This window comes from Leopardus geoffroyi, chromosome C1 (assembly GCF_018350155.1).
Source record: "Leopardus geoffroyi isolate Oge1 chromosome C1, O.geoffroyi_Oge1_pat1.0, whole genome shotgun sequence".
NCBI lineage: Eukaryota > Metazoa > Chordata > Mammalia > Carnivora > Felidae > Leopardus > Leopardus geoffroyi.
In genome coordinates this window covers 64,956,274-64,976,275 of record NC_059328.1, presented here as the reverse complement: position 1 = coordinate 64,976,275, position 20,002 = coordinate 64,956,274, and the positions used below count along the sequence as shown (strand labels likewise).

Genomic DNA, 20,002 nt, shown 5'->3' with positions numbered 1-20,002 from the left:
CAGACCAACACTAAACCATCCTACATGCCTAGAAAACTGACTGGAGGATTAGCACAACAATCTGCACAACCTGAACCACAAAATTCAGCAGGTACATGGTGTGGAGAACTGAACTTGGGGAGCGACAAGCTGCAAAAGATAGGGAACCACTTTTGCGGGCGGAGAGAGGAGGGAGACTAGAGTGGGGTGGAGAATACAGGAAAAGCACCCCTCCCCAAAAGCAGCTGGAGAGAAAGTGGAAAATTGGAAACAGCCGCAGGGACTAAACTAAAAAGGGAGAAAGGAGAAAGGACAAGGTTTAAATTCCATTAAGACTGTAAACAAGGGGAGGGCAAAGGCTGCAACTCTGTAGCTAGATACCTGGCGATGCTCTGGTGGGAAGGGCAAATCCCCAGGAACAGAGTGGGATCCAGGAGGTTCTCGGGCCACATGGGGAAAGCGGTTCCACTGCTGGAAGGACATTTGGTAGAGACTGTTGAAGCCACCTGGTCCCAGCAGACCCCAGAAGGCAGCCACATTCGCTGGTCCTGGGGCAAGGTCGTTAAGGGTGAAGCCTGGTGCCAGATGTGTGTTGCGATTTTCCATAATCCCTGAAATGCTGATGCTACACTATCTTGCAAATTTTTTCTGGCACCTGGCCACAGTCTCAGGGCACTGGCAGCAGCAGGGTCCAGCAAGCGTTCCCGGGTGCAGCCGATATTCAGCCATTGCTCATTCAGCCATTGCTCCGTGAGACCCTCCTGCAGAGGGGCTGGACGGGTCAAAGCCGCAGTCCTTCTGAAGTTAAGGGGCCGGGGAAAACAGCCACTTTGAGACGAAACTCAGGAGACAGGTACTGCCTGGGGCCTGGTCACGGAGAGTGAAAAAGCAGGGAGTGGATGATCGCTGAAGACAGAGGACCGGTGCGCGATTGCTGATCTGGGAGAACAGACTGGGTAACTGGGGTCGCCATTTTCACCGCTCCCACGCATGCGCATACGCACCTACAAGCCTAGCAACAATCCACCCCAGTACGCTAGCAGCGCCATCTAGTGGAGAGCGGAGCTGTTACACTGAGTCCCGCCCAACTGGGCCAGCTTCGCTCTTCAAGCGCACAAGTCTCACTGCCTGCTTAGCTTTTGGACTATAAAGCACTACATAGACTGACTTCTGGGGGAAAACACACTAATTTCATTCCTATTTCAATCTGTTAGCAGGTTCATCTATTCAATTTTCTTTTTTTTTCTTTTTCTTTTTCTCTTTTTCACTTTTTCTTGAATACAGAAAAAATTCGTTTTTATTTTCAATTTTTATTAAAAATATTAATTTTTATTACTATATCTTGTAGCTTTGTGTAAATTTTTTCAAATTCTATTTTACTTCCATCGTTTTATTTTGGTCTACTTCAGTGTATTCACCTTTTCAAATTTTTAAACAATTTCCTTTTTTTCTTTCTTTTCCTTTTTTCTCTTTTTCGTTTTTCTTGAATGCAGAAAAACTTCATTTTTACTTTCATTTTCTATTAAAAATATTTTTCTTTAATTTTTATTACTATATTTTTGCTTTTATGTAAATTTTTTCAAATTCTATTTTACTTCCATCATCTTATTTTAGTCTACTACAGTGTATTCACTTTTTCAAATTTTCAAACAATTTCTTTTTTTTTCTTTTTATCTTTTTTGTTTCCTTTTTTCTTAAATACAGAAAAAGGAAAAATTCATATTTATTTTTAATTTTTATTAAAAATATTTTCTTTAATTTTTATCTACTATATTCTTTACTTTTGTGTATATTTTCTTAAATTCTATTTTACCTCCATACATCTCATTTTAGTCTACTTCAGTGTATTCATTTTTTCAAATTCTCAAATGATTCCCTTTTTTTTCTCTCTCCCCCCACTTTTTTTGTTTGTTTGTTTCTCTAATCTGTCAAACCACTTTCAACACCCAGACCAAAACACACCTAGGATCTAGCATCATCTATTTGATTTGTGTGTGTGTGTGTGTTTAATTTTTAATTTTAATATTTTTTAATTTTAATTTTTTTAATTTCAATTTTTCTACCTCATTAATTCCTTTTCTCCCTTCAAAATGACAAAACGAAGGAATTCACCCCAAAAGAAAGAGTACAAAGAAACGACAGCCAGGGATTCAACCAACACAGATACAAGCAAGATGTCTGAACCAGAATTTAGAATCACGACAATAAGAATACCGCTGGAATTGAAAATAGATTAGAATCCCTTTCTACAGAGATAAAATAAGTAAAAAATAGCCAGAATGAAATTAAAAATGCTATAACTGAGCTGCAAACATGGATGGATGCAGTGGTGGCAAGGATGGATGAGGCAGAACAGAGAATCAGCGATATAGAGGACAAACTTATAGAGAATAACGAAGCAGAAAAAAAGAGGGAGATTAAGGCAAAAGAGCACCATTTAAGAACTGGAGAAATCAGTGACTCATTAAAAAGGAATCATAGGGGTCCTAGAAGAGGAAGAGAGAGAAATAGGAGTAGAAGGGTTGTGTGAGCAAATCATAGCAGAAAACTTTCCTAACCTGGGGAAAGACACAGACATCAAAATCCAGGAAGCACAGAGGACCCCCATTAGATTCAACAAAAACTGACCATCAACAAGGCATATCATAGTCAAATTCACAAAATACTCAGGCAAGGAGAGAATCATGAAAGCAGTGAAGGAAAAAAGTCCCTAACCTACAAGGGAAGACAGATCAGGTTTGTAGCAGACCTATCCACAGAAACTTGGCAGGCCAGACAGGAGTGGCAGGATATATTCAATGTGCTGAATCAGAAAAATATGCAGCCAAGAATTCTTTCTCCAGCAAGTCTGTCATTCAAAAATAGAAGGAGAGATAAAAAGTTTCCCAGACAAACAAAAATTAAAGGAGTTTGTGACCACTAAACCAGCCCTGCAAGAAATTTTAAGGGGGACTTTCTGAGGGGAGAAAAGATGAAAAAAAAATATATATATATATATATAAATACCAAAAGCAACAAAGATTAGAAAGGACCAGAGAACACCAACAGAAACTCCAACTCTACAAGCAACATAATGGCAATAAATTCATATCTTTCAGTACTCACTCTAAATGTCAGTGGACTCAATGCTCCAATCAAAAGACATAGGGTAACAGAATGGATAAGAAAACAAGATCCATCTATATGCTATTTACAAGAGACCCACTTTAGACCTAAAGACACCTTTGGATTGAAAATAAGGGGATGGAGAACCATCTATCATGCTAATGGTCAACAAAAGAAAGCCAGAGTAGCCATATTTATATCAGACAATGTAGACTTTAAAATAAAGACTGTATCAAGAGATGCAAAAGGGCATTATATCATAATCAAGGGGTCTATCCACCAAGAAGACCTAACAATTGTAAACATTTATGCGCCAAATGTGCGAGCACCCAAATATATAAATCAATTAATCACAGCCATAAAGAAACTCATCAATAGTAATACCATAATAGTAGGAGACTTCAACACCCCACTCACAGCCATGGACAGATCATCTAATCAAAAAATCAACAAGGAAACAATGGCTTTGAATGACACACTGGACCAGATGGACTTAACAGATATATTCAGAACATTTCATCCTAAAGCAGCAGATATACATTCTTCTCCAGTGCACATGGAATGTTCTCCAGAATAGACCATATACAGGGACACAAATCAGCCATAAGTAAGCACAAAAAGATTGAGATCATACCATGCATATTTTCAGACCACAACGCTATGAAACTCGAAATCAACCACAAGAAAAAGTTTGGAAAGATAACAAATACTTGGAGACTGAAGAACATCCTACTAAAGAATGAATGGGCTAACCAAGCAGTTAAAGAGGAAATTAAAAAGTATATGCAAGTTAATGAAAATGATAACACCACAACCCAAAACCTCTGGGACACAGCAAAGGCGGTCATAAGAGTCAAATATATAGCAATCCAGGCCTTCCTAAAGAAGGAAGAAAGATTTCAGATATACAACCTAACCTTATGCCTTAAGGAGCTGGAAAAAGAACAACAAATAAAACCCCAAACCAGCAGAAGACAGGAAATAATAAAGATTAGAGCAGAAATTAATGCTATCAAAACCAAAAAAACAGTAGAACAGATCAATGAAACCAGGAGATGGTTCTTTTTTTTTTTTTTTTTTTAACATTTATTTATTTTTGAGACAGAGAGAGACAGAGCATGAACGGGGAGGGGCAGAGAGAGAGGGAGACAGAATCGGAGGCAGGCTCCAGGCTCTGAGCCATCAGCCCAGAGCCCGACGCGGGGCTCGAACTCACAAACCGCGAGATCGTGACCTGAGCTGAAGTCGGACGCTTAACCGACTGAGCCACCCAGGTGCCCCAGGAGATGGTTCTTTGAAAGAATTAACAAAATTGATAAACCACTAGCCAGTTTGATCAAAAAGGAATAGGAAAGGACCCAAATAAATAAAATCAAGAATGAAAGAGGAGAGATCACAACCAACACAACAGAAATAAAAACAATAATAAGAGAATATTATGAGCAATTATATGCCAATTAAATGGGTAATCTGGAAGAAATGGACAAATTCCTAGAGACATATACATTACCAAAACCGAAACAGGAAGAAATAGAAAATTTGAACAGACCTATAACCAATAAAGAAATCGAATTAGTAATCAAAAATCTGCCAAAAAACAAGAGTCCAGGGCCAGATGGCTTCCCAGGGGAGTTCTACCAAACATTTAAGGAAGAGTTAACACCTGTTCTCTTAAAGGTGTTCAAAAAAATAGAAATGGAAAGACCACTTCCAAACTATTTCTATGAAGCCAGCCAGCATTACCTTGATTCCAAAACCAGACAGAGACCCCACTAAAAAGGAGAACTACAGACCAATTTCCCTAATGAACATGGATGCAAAAATCCTCAACAAGATATTAGCCAACTGGCTCCAACAATACATTAAAAAAATTATTCATGGGGCGCCTGGGTGGCGCAGTCGGTTAAGCGTCCGACTACAGCCAGGTCACGATCTTGCGGTCTGTGAGTTCGAGCCCCGCGTCGGGCTCTGGGCTGATGGCTCAGAGCCTGGAGCCTGTTTCTGATTCTGTGTCTCCCTCTCTCTCTGCCCCTCCCCCGTTCATGCTCTGTCTCTCTCTGTCCCAAAAATAAATAAACATTGAAAAAAAGAAAAAGAAAAAAAAGAAAAAAAAGAAAAAAGAAAAAAAAAAAAAAGAAAAAAAAGAAAAAGAAAAAAAAAATTATTCACATGACCAGCGGGATTTATACCTATGACACAGGGCTGGTTCAATATCCGCAAAACAAAGTGATTCATCACATCAATAAAAGAAAGGACAAGAACCATATGATCCTCTCAATAGATGCAGAGAAAGCATTTGACAAAATACAATATCCTTTCTTGATAAAAATCCTCAAGAAACTAGGAGTAGAAGGAGGATACCTCAAGATCATAAAAGCCATATATGAATGACCCAACACTAATATCATACTCAATGGGGAAAAACTGAGAGCCTTCCCCCTAAGGTCAGGAACAAGACAGGGATGTCCACTCTCAACACTGTTATTCAACATAGTATTGGAAGTCTTAGCCTCTGCAATCAGACAACACAAAGAAATAAAAGGCATCCAAATCGGCCAGGAGGAGGTCAAACTTTCACTCTTCGCAGATGACATGATACTCTATATGGAAAACCCACAAGATTCCACCAAAAAACTGCTAGAATTGATCCATGAATTCAGCAAAGTTGCAGGATATAAAATCAATGCACAGAAATCAGTTGCATTCCTATACACCAACAATGAAGCGACAGAAAAAGGAATCAATCCCATTTATAGTTGCAACAAAAACCATAAAATAACTAGGAAAAAATCTAACCAAAGAGGTGAAAAATCTATATGCTGAAAACTATAGAAAGCTTATGAAAGAAACTGAAGAAGACATAAAAATGGAAAAAGATTCCATCCTCCTGGATAGGAAGAGCAAATATTGTTAAAATGTCGATACTACCCAAAGCAATCTACATATTCAATGCAATCCCTATCAAAGTAACACCAGCATTCTTCACAGAGCTAGAGCAAATAATCCTAAAATTTGTATGGAACCAGACAAGACCCTGAATAGCCAACGCGATCTTGGAAAAGAAAACCCAAGCAGGAGGCATCACAATCCCGGACTTCAAGCTATACTATAAAGCTGTAATCATCAAGACAGTATGGTACTGGCACAAGAACAGACACTCAGATCAATGGAACAGAAAAAAGAACCCAAAAATGGACCCACGAATGTATGGCCAACTAATCTTTGACAAAGCAAGAAAGAATATCCAATGGAATAAAGACAGTCTCTTCAGCAAGTGGTGCTGGGAAAACTGGACGGTGACATGCAGAAGAATGAACCTGGACCACTTTCTTACACCATATACAAAAATAAGCTCAAAATGGATCAAAGACCTAAATGTAAGACAGGAAGCCATCAAAATCCTTGAGGAGAAAGCAGGCAACAACCTCTTTGACCTTGGCTGCAGCAACTTCTTACTCAACACGTCTCCAGAGGCAAGGGAAACAAAAGCAAAAATGAACTATTGGGACTTCATCAAAATAAAAAGCTTCTGCACAGCAAAGGAAACAATCAGCAAAACTAAAAGGCAACTGACAGAATGGGAGAAGTTATTTGCAAATGACATATCAGATAAAGGGGTAGTATCCAAAATCTAGAAAGAACTTCTCAAACTCAACACCCAAAAATCAAATAATCCAGTGAAGAAATGGGCAAAAGGCATGAATAGACACTTCTCCAAAGAAGACATCCAGGTGGCCAACCGACACATGAAAAAATGCTCAACATCACTCATCATCAGAGAGCTACAAATCAAAACCACAATGAGATACCACCTTACACCTGTCAGAATGGCTAACATGAACAACTCAGGCAACAACAGATGTTGGCGAGGATGCGGAGAAAGAGGATCTCTTTTGCATTATTGGTGGGAATGCAAGCTGCTGCAGCCAGTCTGGAAAACAGTATGGAGGTTCCTCAAAATACTAAAAATAGAACTACCTTACAACCCAGCAATTGCACTACTAGGCATTTATCCACGGGATATAGGTGTGCTGTTTTGAAGGGACACATGCATCCCCATGTTTATAGCAGCACTATCAACAATAGCCAAAGTATGGAAAGAGCCCAAATGTCCCTCGATGGATGAATGGATAAAGAAAATGTGTTATATATATACAATGGAGTATTACTCGGCAATCAAAAAGAATGAAATCTTGCCATTTGCAACTACGTGGATAGAACTGGAGGGTATTATGCTAAGTAAAATTAGTCAGAGAAAGACAAAAATCATATGACTTCACTCATCTGAGGACTTTAAGAGAGAAACAAATGAACATAAGGGAAGGGAAACAAAAATAATATAAAAACAGGGAAAGGGACAAAACAGAAGAGGCTCTTAAATATAGAAAACAAACAGAGGGTTGCTGGAGGGATTGTGGGAGTGGGGGATGAGCTAAATAGGTAAGGGGCATTAAGGAATTTACTTCTGAAATCATTGTTTCACTATATGCTAACTAATTTGGATGTAAATTTTAAAAAATAAAAAAATTAAATTAAAAAAATAAAAAAAATTGTAAAAAAATAAAAATAAAAAATTTTCCTGTTCCTTAGTTACTTGGCATATATCCCCAGGAACCTTATACACAGCTTGAACAATGGCTAAAAGACTAGAATAATCAAAAATGTGAAACAATCTACAGAAGACTCCATAGTGTTAAGATGTTAGTACTACCCAAAGTGACCTGCAGATTTAATGCAACCCCTTATCAAAGTCCAAATGGCATTGGCTTTTTTTTTTTCTTTACAGAAATAGAAATACCCATCCTAAAAATTCATAGGAAATATCAAGGCTTCCTGAATACCCAAAACAATCTTGAAAAAGTACAAAGTTAGAGGTCTCACGGTTCCTGATTTAAAAACTTACTACAAAGTCACGGTAATAGAAACAGTGTGGAAATGGCATAAAGGCAGACATACAGAGTGATGGAATAGAACAGGCAGCCTGGAAACAAACTTACATATATGGTCAAGTGATTTTTCACAAGGGTGTCAAGAGCATTCAATCGGGGAAAAACAGTCTTTTCAACAAATGGTGTTGGGAAAACCAGATATCCACATGCAAAAGAATGAGATTGGACCCTTATTTTGTACCAGACTTGGTCAAAATGACCAATTGAGGTGGCTGAGTTGATTGAATGTCTGACTCTTGATGTCGGCTCAGGTCATGATCTCATGGTTTGTGAGATAGGGGCCAGCCCCTTGTCGGGCTCTGTGCTGACAGTGCAGAGCCTGGTTTGGATTCGCTCTCTCCCCCTCTCTCTACACCCCCCTCATTCATGCTTGCGCGCACACTCTCTCCCTCTCAAAAGAAATAAAATAAATTTTAAAAATTAAAAAAATGAATGAAAGATCTAAATGTAAGAACTAAAACTATACAACTCTTCCAGAAAACAAAAGAAAAGCTTCATGACATTGATTTGTTCATGGTTTCTTGGACATGACATTAAAACCCAGGGAACAAAAGCAAAAATAGATAAACTGGACTATATAAAAATGAAAAAGACTTCTGTGTATCAAAGGATACAATCAACAGAATGAAAAGGACACATACAGAGTGGGAGAAAATATTAGCAAATCATATATCTGATAAGAGGTTAGTATCCAGAATATATAAATAACTCGTACAATTTAACAACAAGAAACCAAACAACCTGATTTGAAAATGGGCAAGGGATGTGAATCGACTTTTCTCCAAAGAAGATAATACAAATGGCCAACAAGAACATGAATGGATGCTCAACATCATTCATCTTTGGGAAAATGGAAACCCAAACCACAATCAGAAGTCACCTCATGCCCGTAAGGATGGCTGCTATCAAAAACCCCAGAAAATAAGAGGTGTTGGTGAAGATGTAGAGAAACTGGATCCCTTGCACACTTGCTGGTGGGAATGTAAATGGTGCAGTGGCTATGGTAGGTGGCAAGTGACAGAATTATGACATGTTCCAGTAACTTCACTTCTGTATATATACAAAAGGAGTTGAAAGCAGAGTCTTGAAGAAGTATTTGTATGTACATCCATGTTCATAGCATTATTTATAATAGCCAAAAAGCAGAAGCAACCCAAGTAACTACTGATGGATGAATGGATAAACAAAATATCTTTCAGCCTTAGAAAGGAAGGAAATTGTAACACATGCCACAACGTGAATGAGCCTTGAGGATATTACGCTAAGTGAAATAGGCCAGCTACAAAACGACAAGTCTGTCTTATTCCACTTGTGAGAGGTCCCTAGGGTAGTCAAATTCAGAGACAGAAAGTAGAATTGTGGTTGCCAGGGGCTGAGGGGAGAGAGAAACAGGGAGTTGTTATTTCATGGGTGTAGAGTTTCCATTTTGCAGGATGAAAAGACTTCTTAAGAATGAATGCACAACAAAGCAAATACACTTAACGCTATTGAACTGTACAGTTCAATAAAATTCGTTAAGATGTTAACTTAAAAAAAATTTTTTTTTAAATGTTTATTTATTTTTGAGAGAGACAGAGACAGGGTGTGAACAGGGGAGGGGCAGAGAAAGGGAGAGACAGAATCCGAACCAGGCTCCAGGCTCTGAGCTATCAGCCCAAAGCCCGACACAGGGCTTGAACTCACAACCCATGAGATCGTGACCTGAGCCAAAGTCGGATGCCCAACCGACTGAGCCATCCAGGTGCCCCAGATGTTAACTTTTATGTTATGTATGTTTTACCATGATTTAAAAAAAAAAAGTAGAACAATCTTCCTAATTCCATTCTTTGAAAAAAGTAGTTGATTTATATTGAAGTTTGAGCTCTTAAAGTGGTTTGTTTTGTGAGAAAAAGCTCATTAGAACACTGGCTCTGAGTGCCTCCCCCGCCCCCCGCCCCATCAGGAACTACCTGGAACCACCCACTGCAGTCACAGAGGCTCTGGAGGTGAGGGAAAGCCCTGCCCGATTCACAGCCCACTCTTGCCAAGTAGGCCAGGGCATTTGTTCTTTTACTCTGGTTGCAAGGAGGAAATGTAGGAGAAGGCGAGCAATTGCCTTTAAATATTCAGATACTATCTAAGGAAGTTCAGTCAAACAGGCTTAGAAGGTCAGACTAACCCCCAGGAGACACACAAGTACAATTCACTTTAATGAACGTCGCAGTGTTAGAGATGGATGGAGACAGGCCTCCAAATCTTTGTCTTACCAGCAGTTGTCACTTATCTTCCATGTGATTGTGGATAAGTCATGTAACCTCTTTGAGCTTAATTCATCACCTTTAACATGAAGAAAATACCTCCTCTTTCTATCTTAAAAGATTCTTAATAATGTATGAAATGAAATATATATGAAAATATTTTAAAACTAGTCAAAAGAAAAATCTACATAAATATTAATTCTTGTAAGCTCTGGTGTCTTTGTTTAATAAATGGGGACAACTGTCTCTCTCTTGCTTGGACTTAGAGGTGAATGTATGTAAACCATGTAGCACAGGAGTGAGCCCAGAGTGGGTTCAATAAATGAGAGTTATGATGGGTTTTTACTTACTGTTGTTCCCCTGTAAGTGGCCCTGATCCACCCACTTCACTAGGAGAGGGTGGGAGTTGAGGAGGCTGGATGGTGGGAGGCTGGAGCATTTGGTACATTTGATTCTGCCTGTCCAGCATCAATTCCCTTGCTAGCCTCTAGGGGTATCCCTATTCTTTCTCGGGTGATATGCCTTCCCTTCTTCAGTCTGTGTGCTTCAGGTATGGTGCCTGTTCTTCCTTCTCCCTTCTTATCCCTGGCCTGGTCCTCCAGGATGAATCAGGATATTCCCGGATATTTCATTATATGCCCTCCCATCTTCCCCTTGGCCACAGTGATTGGTTCAGTGATGGGCTCATGACCTAATCCAGGATAACGAAACACAACCCTGGGTCTTTTGCTGCACCCACTGGAAAAGAAAAACACTTTCTGTGAGATCACTTAGACGGTGAAATATAAGCCTAGAATTCAAGAGATGGAGAAAGATTGACGAACAAATCTGAATACATGGATCCAACCAAGTGTGAACCACTCCTGGACATTTTTGTTAATTGAGCCGATAAATCCACCACCATCACCCAACCCACCCTCCTCTTTTTTGGCATTTTGTGTTGAGCTTTTGCCATTTGTCACTGAAGGTTTGATTAACGTAATTAGGAGAGGGATAGACTTTGAATTTATCCCCCAACCTCAATGATATCCCTAATTGCCCTTCTGGGCAGATCCCCATAACAAGAGCTTACCCTACGTCCGAACTCTTCCCCTTGCTTCACTTCCTGGGGATAGCCATCAATCAGGAAGCCCTTGGTGTCACTGAGGCTGGCCAACATGGCCTCCTTCAGGAGCTCCAGAATGATGCGCTGGAGCAGAGAGAGAGAATGGTCAGCATCTGAGCTCTTTCACAGAACAATGCTAGAATCACCACCCACCTCCATCAGTCATCCCACTTGGGGAGGGAGAAAGGTTCAGATAAGATTAACAGCAGACAGCAATATACCATATTTCATCCATTCTTAGTCTCACTTTCCCCCCACATTTTACTGCCTATGAAATTGATAGGTATATTACAATCAGTCATAGTTTAAAAAGGGTTTTTTTTTTTTTCTGGCTGGTATAGCTATATATGAGATAGCTTATTAGCTATCTATTTTACTAGGGTATCTTAAAATAACAGCATCTTAGAATAAATGAAATTCATATGGCCATGAATTAGGGATAATGGAAGTTTAAAACTAAGCAAAACATGGTATAAAATGTGCTTCTCTGTTGATTTTTTTCCCAGTAAATATTCTAAAAATTTGACATCTACTGACTTGAGAAAACTTTCTATAAATATGAAGTAGCATTTTCTAGCAGTATCACTTTTTCTGTTAAAAATTTTGACTTAACCTGTGCTTCTGAAAATGAGAGGAGAGAGATACATGGAATCTTGGGACTAGATGTAGGAAAAATGTGACCAGCTGCCCAAATGGGGGGAATTCTCTGTTCTCTGGTTCCCTGGCATCCTCTGACTTTTGTTCGGGGATTGGGGAATACACAGCCATCACAAGGGTGGTAAGAAACTATGCCTAGGTTCTAGTGAATTAACTCCTCATGAAGTTTATATTCTAGATAGAAAGATAGATAATACATAAACAAATATATAATAAATAATCAGCTAGAGAGAATTGCTAAGGACAAAATTAAAGTAAGGCAAAGAGATACAAAATTCTGGAGGTGCTATTTTAGATAAGGGAGTCAGGGAAGGCCTCTTTGATAAATTGGGATATTTAAGTAGGGATCTGGACAAAGTAAAGGAGCAAACTATATTAATATATCAAGTTGAGGAAACAGCAGTGCAAAGGCCCTGAGTCAGAAACAGCCTGGCCTGTGGGAAGAATAATGGTGAGGCCAGTGGCTGGGTGTAAAATGATGTTGGAGAGGTAGCTGTAGTCCAGAGTCACAGGAAGGACTCTGGATTTCATTCTAAGTGTGGTGGGGATCCACTGGAAGCTTCTGGGAAAGGGAATAACACAATTTGACAAACATTTTAAAGAAATCCATCTGGTTGCTATGAAAAGAGTAAACTGGAGGGGGAAAAGAGTGGGGGAAAGGAGGTCTGCTAAGAGCCAACTGCAATGGTTTGTTTCCTTTCATGAGAACCATGCTGGCTTCCAGGAGGGAAACAGACTATAGCTCATTAAAGAGGAAGCATAAAGCTCTGTTAGCTAATAGGGACTGCATTGTACAAGCCCTAATTACAGAGCCTAGCATGGGAACTAGTAAGGCAAGGATGAATATTTTTTGACACCCATGGCACACAGCTTCCCAGAGATAGATGGTGATTTGAAAAGGAAAAAAAGATACATAAAAGGGAAATTTTTTACTTAAACTATCTAAGGGAGATACCAAATTTCAAGATAATGCTATCATACCTTCCAGAACTAGACCAAAACATTATTTTCTATTTTCCAGAGGATTCCAATTCTAGGCTTTGCAGCACCATGCAGCAAAGATTTTGAAGATTTTAACGCTAAAGTGGGGACCAGTCTTTTCTGGAAAATATGAGTTAGGCTAACAATCAGGGAGCTGGAAGAGTAACAAGGTAGGAGGAACCTGGGCCTGGACAACGTGGTCTGACTGACAGGTCTCTGCTGTAGACCCACCACCTGCCTCTGGACTGTTACATCAGGGAGAAATAAAATGTAGCTGTTGGCGTGTGGGCTTCTTTTTTCCAGCAGCTTAGACTAGCTGCAACACTCCAAAATCCCTCGCCAGCCAGAGAAGGTAGCTGTCACTTACTGAGGGCACCAGGTCTCCACGTTCCATGATATCTCTGATCAATTTGCTTCTTTCAGATTCTGATGACAGCTCATTACGCAGGAGCTCACCAGTCGAGAGATGTGTAAATCCGTATTTTTCCACCAGCTTTTCACACTGTGTGCCTTTGCCAGAGCCTGGGCCACCTAGAAAAGAAGTCATGTATCAGACACCCATCCCAAGCCACCACGGTGAACAAGCCTCAGCACTTCATTCACCAAGCATGTACTGAGTTCTTATGAGTTATAGGGAGCGGTGGACTACAGAGAATGGGATACAGTCCTTGCCCTCAAAGAGCCTGTTGTCCGGGGCGGGGGCAGGTGTTATCCACCAACAATAAGCAGTTACTATAGGTGATCTAGTGGGGAGAGTTCAGGCTGCTCTAGGGCGCAGGGGAGGGGTGCAAGACTCTGTTTTGGTAGAGATGAAGGAGAAGTTTCCTGGGGAACTGAATATGCTTACGTGCAAAACACTGACCACAGTGCCTGGTACAAAAGTGGGTGGGCAATAGATGCTAGCTATTAATTTTTAAAATACATTGTTTTCATTTTCAAACAATCCCAAATGTACAGGAGAGTTATCAGGAGAGAACAAAGAACGTTCTGAAACATTTGAGAATAAGTTGCCATTCTAATTGCTGCCTCATCACTACAGAACACTTCAGTTTCATTTCCTCTAAACAAGGAGCCAAGCATATCCTTCTACATTACTACCTCTTCAGAACCCATTCAGATTTCAGTGGAATTGTTCTGATAATGTTCTTTGAAGTCAATGGGTCAAGTTCAGAATCATGCATTGCTTTTAGTTGTCATGTCCTTCTGGTCTCCTGTATGGAACAGATTTCTTCATGTTTCCTTGATACTTTTGAAGATTATATTTATTTTGTAGAATGTCCCTCAATATGATTTTCTTCCTGCTGTTTTCTGAATATTATTATTCTGAGTATCAGCCATATTCCTTTGATGAGCATTACACCTTCGACTCTTTTCCCTGCTTCCCCTGCCCCAAGTTCAACCAGTTGCTAAGTTGTAAGATTTTACATCCAAAAATAATAGCTAACCTTTGCCAGGAGTTTACTGCACTCACTGGTCTAAGCATTTTAAAGATTTTATTTTATTTTATTTTATTTTGAGAGAGAGAGAGAGAGAGAACATGTGCACGCCAGTGGGAGAGGGACAGAGGTGAGGGAAAGAGAGAGAATCTTAAGCAGGCTCCATGCTCAACACAGAGCCTGATGTGGGGTTTGATTCCATGACCGTGAGATCATGACCTGAGCCCAAATCAAGAGTCAGACACTTAACTGACTGAGCCACCCAGGTGCCCACTAAACATTTTATATGTATTAATTTAAAATAATCTTAGAAGGCAGGCACTATTATCCCCATTTTACATATGGGAAAGCAGAGACACGGAGAATGAACTCAACTACAATAAACCGCATGGCCAGTATGTATCAAGTCAAGGATGTGAAGCCTAGACTCTGGCTCTCAGAGGCGTTTTCCTCTTTTCTTCCCCGCTGACCACATTTGCCTGTGGTATGAGCAGGTCCTTATGCTCTGGGACTATGGCAGTTGTTCCACCTCTGCATGGAGGAGAGGTGAGGCTCTGGAGTCTAGCAGACCTGCTAGAAAAAGACCTGCTATCCTGAAAAGCATGGGCACTTCCCAGCTCCACTGCATTCAATGGCTTCCCATTCTGCACAGGATAAGATCCAAACTCCTTAGAGTAGTATTTCAACCTTCAAGAATCTAGTTTAACCTCTCCAACTTTTTTTCTCCATTTCTTATCTTTGTCCAATACTGTTATGTCCAGCTGCATACTGTCTCTTCAACAAGACATACTTTTCCAGGCCACCATGCTTTGCTCTCCCAGGTCCTCAGCCTGGAATGCCCTTCCTTCCTCCTCTAACTATTGAGGTCCTCTTAGACCTGGATCAAATGCTTGCCCCTTCTGCCAGGAATTAGACCTCTCGCCCTCACCTCTGTGGGAGTGAGTGGTTTAAATAGCACTTGGGTGCCCTCGGCCTGTCCACCACTTGGTCTCCAGGTCCCTCACTAGGTCCCTAACCTTGCACACAGTAGGTGCCCTGTAAGTGTCTGATGAACTGAAGTTTCATAGTAGGTGCTCTGTAAGTGCCTGATGAACTGAAGTTTTTCCTGATAGAGGGGATATTGAACGTTAACATGCAAAACACAACTGAGATGGTAAAGGTAGTGAGGATTTAGGACTTGTTTGGCAGTTTTCCTGGCCCACCTCTCTTCATCTTCAAAAACCCTTTCTCAGGACACTTGGCAACTTCCCTCTTGGGGGACCTTAGCTGTTGTTCCTTGCTAGTGAAAGGACCTTTCCTTCTCTCTCTTTTGCCTTTACAGAAAATAAAGCAAAGATCCATGTTTTCTATCTTCTGCTCACCTCATAGCTGCTGTAAGCCAAGTGGGGAGGGTTCAGACACCTCACAGCATTGTCATGGATGTGCTAGATGTGACAGGAAAACAGCAATTACAGAGGCTCATAAAAATAATGTGGACCGCCAGTCAGAGTGGCCAAAATGAACAAATCAGGAGACTATAGATGCTGGAGAGGATGTGGAGAAACAGGAACCCTCTTGCACTGTTGGTGGGAATGCAAATTGGTGCATCCACCCTGGAAAACAGTGTGGAGGTTCCTCAAAAAATTAAAAATAGACCTACCCTATGACCCAGCAATAGCACTGCTAGGAATTTACCCAAGGGATACAGGAGTACTGATGCATAGGGGCACTTGTACCCCAATGTTTACAGCAGCACTCTCAACAATAGCCAAATTATGGAAAGAGCCTAAATGTCCATCAACTGATGAATGGATAAAGAAATTGTGGTTTATATACACAATGGAGTACTACGTGGCAATGAGAAAGAATGAAATATGGCCCTTTGTAGCAGCATGGATGGAACTGGAGAGTGTGATGCTAAGTGAAATAAGCCATACAGAGAAAGACAGATACCATATGGTTTCACTCTTATGTGGATCCTGAGAAACTTAACAGAAACCCATGGGGGAGGGGAAGGAAAAAAAAAAAGAGGTTACAGTGGGAGAGAGCCAAAGCATAAGAGACTCTTAAAAACTGAGAACAAACGGAGGGTTGATGGGGGGTGGGAAGGAGGGAAGGGTAGGTGATGGGCATTGAAGAGGGCACATTTTGGGATGAGCACTGAGTGTTGTATGGAAACCAATTTGACAATAAATTTCATGTATTAAAAAAAAATAATGTGGACCACTTAGCAGGAGCACTCAGTCGCCAGCCAAGGCTACATTTGCTCTGAGCACTAGGATTCCTCTCCTGAGATCACAGAAACAGAGGGAGAGTGTGGCAACAAGAGATGGCCACTCAGACAAGAAGTGCTTCCAGATAGATGAGCGAGGGGGACAAGGGGCTGAGCTCCCATAGAAGCCTCCAGGGCTTCCGTGGCCGGATTTACCTAGAAACACTTTTCCTGGGATGGCTGGAAGCCGGTCATGTGGAAAAGGTATTTTCGGACTTTGCTTGCAAGGCAAAAAATGCTGTGTTCTAGTGATTTTCTTCCTTCAGCATCCCACTAATATGACTATTATAGTTTTTGTTTCTCTAAAATATTATTTAATAAATTTTGACACAAAGGCAATTAAAAATCTTCAGCTTAAATTGACAACAGCTGTGTGTTCAGCAGCAGCCACTGCCCCAGTTAGGAGCCCTTTGTGGAACAACAGCTGCAAATTCTCAGCATTCTTTGGCCAAATGGTGCAGACAGGGTGGAATTTTAAGTAATCTACACAATGCCTCGATTCTTCCCATGGCTCCGAACTGGAGAACAAAGTGATTTTTATCACTGCAGCAAAGGCACAAAAGCTGCTAGGAGAAATATGAATTTTCATACAATGTCACTTACAGGTCTTCGAGGCCTTAACTTACGACTTTTAAATAAAAAACAACGGGGCCTTGATATCATGCCTCTGGGATAATCTGTTATAAAAATCTCTTCAGGTGCCACATATCAGAACCAGTGGGCTGTGTTCTCTGGTGACAAGATGACTGACAGCAGACAAGGAGCTGTCACATTTCCTGTCATCTCCCTGACTTTTAGTGTATCATTACTCGAGGTTCACACCCCCGAGCTAACCCATGCACAACACCGTGTGGGGTCATCCCCGAAGAGTCTGCAATAGGAGGCTCCATTCTGAAGGGGTCGTCAATGCTTCACAAGAAAAAGGAGTTGAGACATCTTGATTCTCAACCTCCAATGTAATCGAACATTTTTTCCACACGAGGCTTACGGTGCTCGTTGTACAAGTGGAAATACTGCGAACTCTCACTTCACAGCTCAGTCCCATCTCCCCCTGTGGTCCTGACAGCACCACACAGCAGGGGGCCTGAGCAGACGAGCAGCCACCCCGGGGGTGCGGGTCTGTATTCTCACTCAAGCTCTCTCTTTGGTTCCTGTTTTTCTTGGAGATGGACCAGAAACCCCTCCCCATGCCCACCTGGGCCACCTTCCCCCCCCCCACCCCCCACCACTCTTTATCTCCTGGAGCAAGCCTCTCTTAGGAGGCACCTCCCACATTCATCAGCTCAATTCTCTTTTAGGAGATGACTCCTGGATTCATTGGCTGGATTCTGCAAGAGAAGACCCACCTCCAAAGCAAGTATCACAAGGGTGCTTGGCCTCAGGATGGGATGGCAAAGATGGTGTGCTGTAGCACATTCTGGGCTCCAAAAGAAAAGACCGAACAAATCATATGTCAGATAGATAATCAGCTGAACTTCCAGTCCAAACAAATGCAAGTATGAAAGCTTCTAATACACTTCTATTTATTATTATTATTAGAGGGGGGGGCACAAGTGAGCGAGGGTGGAGAGACAGAAGGAGAGAGAAGCCCACGAGGGGCAGAGAAAGAGAGAGAGAGAGAGAGAAGCAGGGCTCACCCGAAGCAGGGTGCTTGTGTTCACCTGAAGTGGGGTTTGAGCTCACCCAACGTGGGACTCGAACTCACAAACCGTGAGATCATGACCTCAGCCAAAGTCAGACGCTTAACCAACTGAGCCACTCAGGCACCCTACACTTTTATTTTTAAATATTTCAAATAGCAATGGCATACAGCAGTTAATAATGTCCTTTGTTGACATTTTACTGTGGGATGCCGCCTGGAATTAAGCCTGTTACTACAGCTCTTCATTTGACTAACATCCGAGGGGCAGCTAGTATAGGTCAGATGCCGTGCTAAGCTTTGAAAATAAAAAGACTCAGAGGCCCTGTCCTTTCCGTCAGAGACCTCGCTGTCTAATAATGGGAGGATGGCAAATGGACCCAGCGTCACAGCTGTGAGGCAGGCGTATGAGCCGGGCCTCTAAACACTGTTGCACAAACACTGGGAGGGACTCCTGGCCCAGGCAGGAATTAATGAGCATGTGCGATTGCCTTCACTGACACAGGGGAAATGTGGAAAATGTGGACAAGAAGAGCATTACGGGTGAGCCTGGTATCTTCAGTACGGCAGTTTGGAGTGTGAGTGGGTCCTGCAAGGAATGGCAGGAGAGAAAGGAGAGTGATGTAGGGAAGGGCACAGGGCAGGCGAATCTGGCAGTAAGACCTGGCTCTGCCACTTACTAATTGTGTGGCTACAAGTGAGTCTAAAATTCTCTGAGCCTTAGTTTCTTCATCTATGAAATGAAATTAGAGCAAACTCTCTGCCTCATTCTCCCTTAGAGCCTCCTTCCTCTTTCTCTCCCATACCTGACCGGTTGTCAAGCAACTTTGAAAAGTTGTGTCTACATTTGAAAAGTCTCTGAAATCAGTCCCTTCGTCCCATATCTCATTAAAAACTTCCCTTGTTCCCATCTCTCTGCCAAAAACAACCTGGAGCTTGGTAAAGGCTACACGTAATAAGGGATGGTTACTCATCCTGCTAGCTCTTCCTGGGTGTCATCTGCATACTGAGGTTTGAATTAAATACAATCTAACAAGTTTGGGGATTAGCCATCACCTTGAGATGTCCAGACCACTTGCAGGTAATTAAGATATATATATTAGCATGTGTGTTTACACACACACACACACACACACACACACACACACACACACACACACGTATCTGGTTTAGAAAACTCATAAAGTTTGTTTTCTCTAAGGAGAAGCAGAGAGGATAGCATTCTTTGGGTTCTAATTTTCTAATTGTCATTAGCAAAGCTTTCCAGGCCTTAAGCCCATCCCACCCCAGCCTCAGCATTCTTTAAACGTCTTCATCACCAGTGACCAGCATTGCTGACTGAATTTTAGCTCCCTATTGATCTGGCGGAAACGGAGAGTTTCTTATCACTTGGGTCTATCCTTCTACTCTGCTCATGTCTTTCTGTCCCTTTTTCTTTCCCCTTGATCCACTTCTCAACTTGTTCTCTGCCTTCTTTGTGACCGCATTGAGTTGGTCCATTCCCTTTGGGCCATTTACCTTCACAGTCAGCTGGACACCAGGCCCTTTCTAGTAGCTATGAGTCCCTTGCCCCCATTGAATTCTGTTGTGGCTTCCATGAGAACCACCAACTAGTCTCTGCCCAACCCACCATTTGCTTTATTTGATCTACTCTGGGTTGCTT

General features: G+C 41.4%; 1 protein-coding gene across 4 annotated transcripts in view; it reads right to left on the bottom strand.

Annotated features, from left to right (window-relative positions):
* The window catches only part of AK5 (adenylate kinase 5), a 262,841-nt gene that overhangs the window by 29,985 nt on the left and 212,854 nt on the right, over positions 1 to 20,002 (bottom strand). For all 4 annotated transcript variants that reach the window (XM_045477912.1, XM_045477913.1, XM_045477911.1 and 1 more), the window contains 2 exons: positions 13,381 to 13,544; positions 11,343 to 11,459 (listed from right to left, as the gene is read on the bottom strand). In XM_045477912.1, coding sequence (XP_045333868.1) covers positions 11,343 to 11,459; positions 13,381 to 13,544 — 281 coding nt within the window. The remainder of the gene's footprint in view (positions 1 to 11,342; positions 11,460 to 13,380; positions 13,545 to 20,002) is intronic.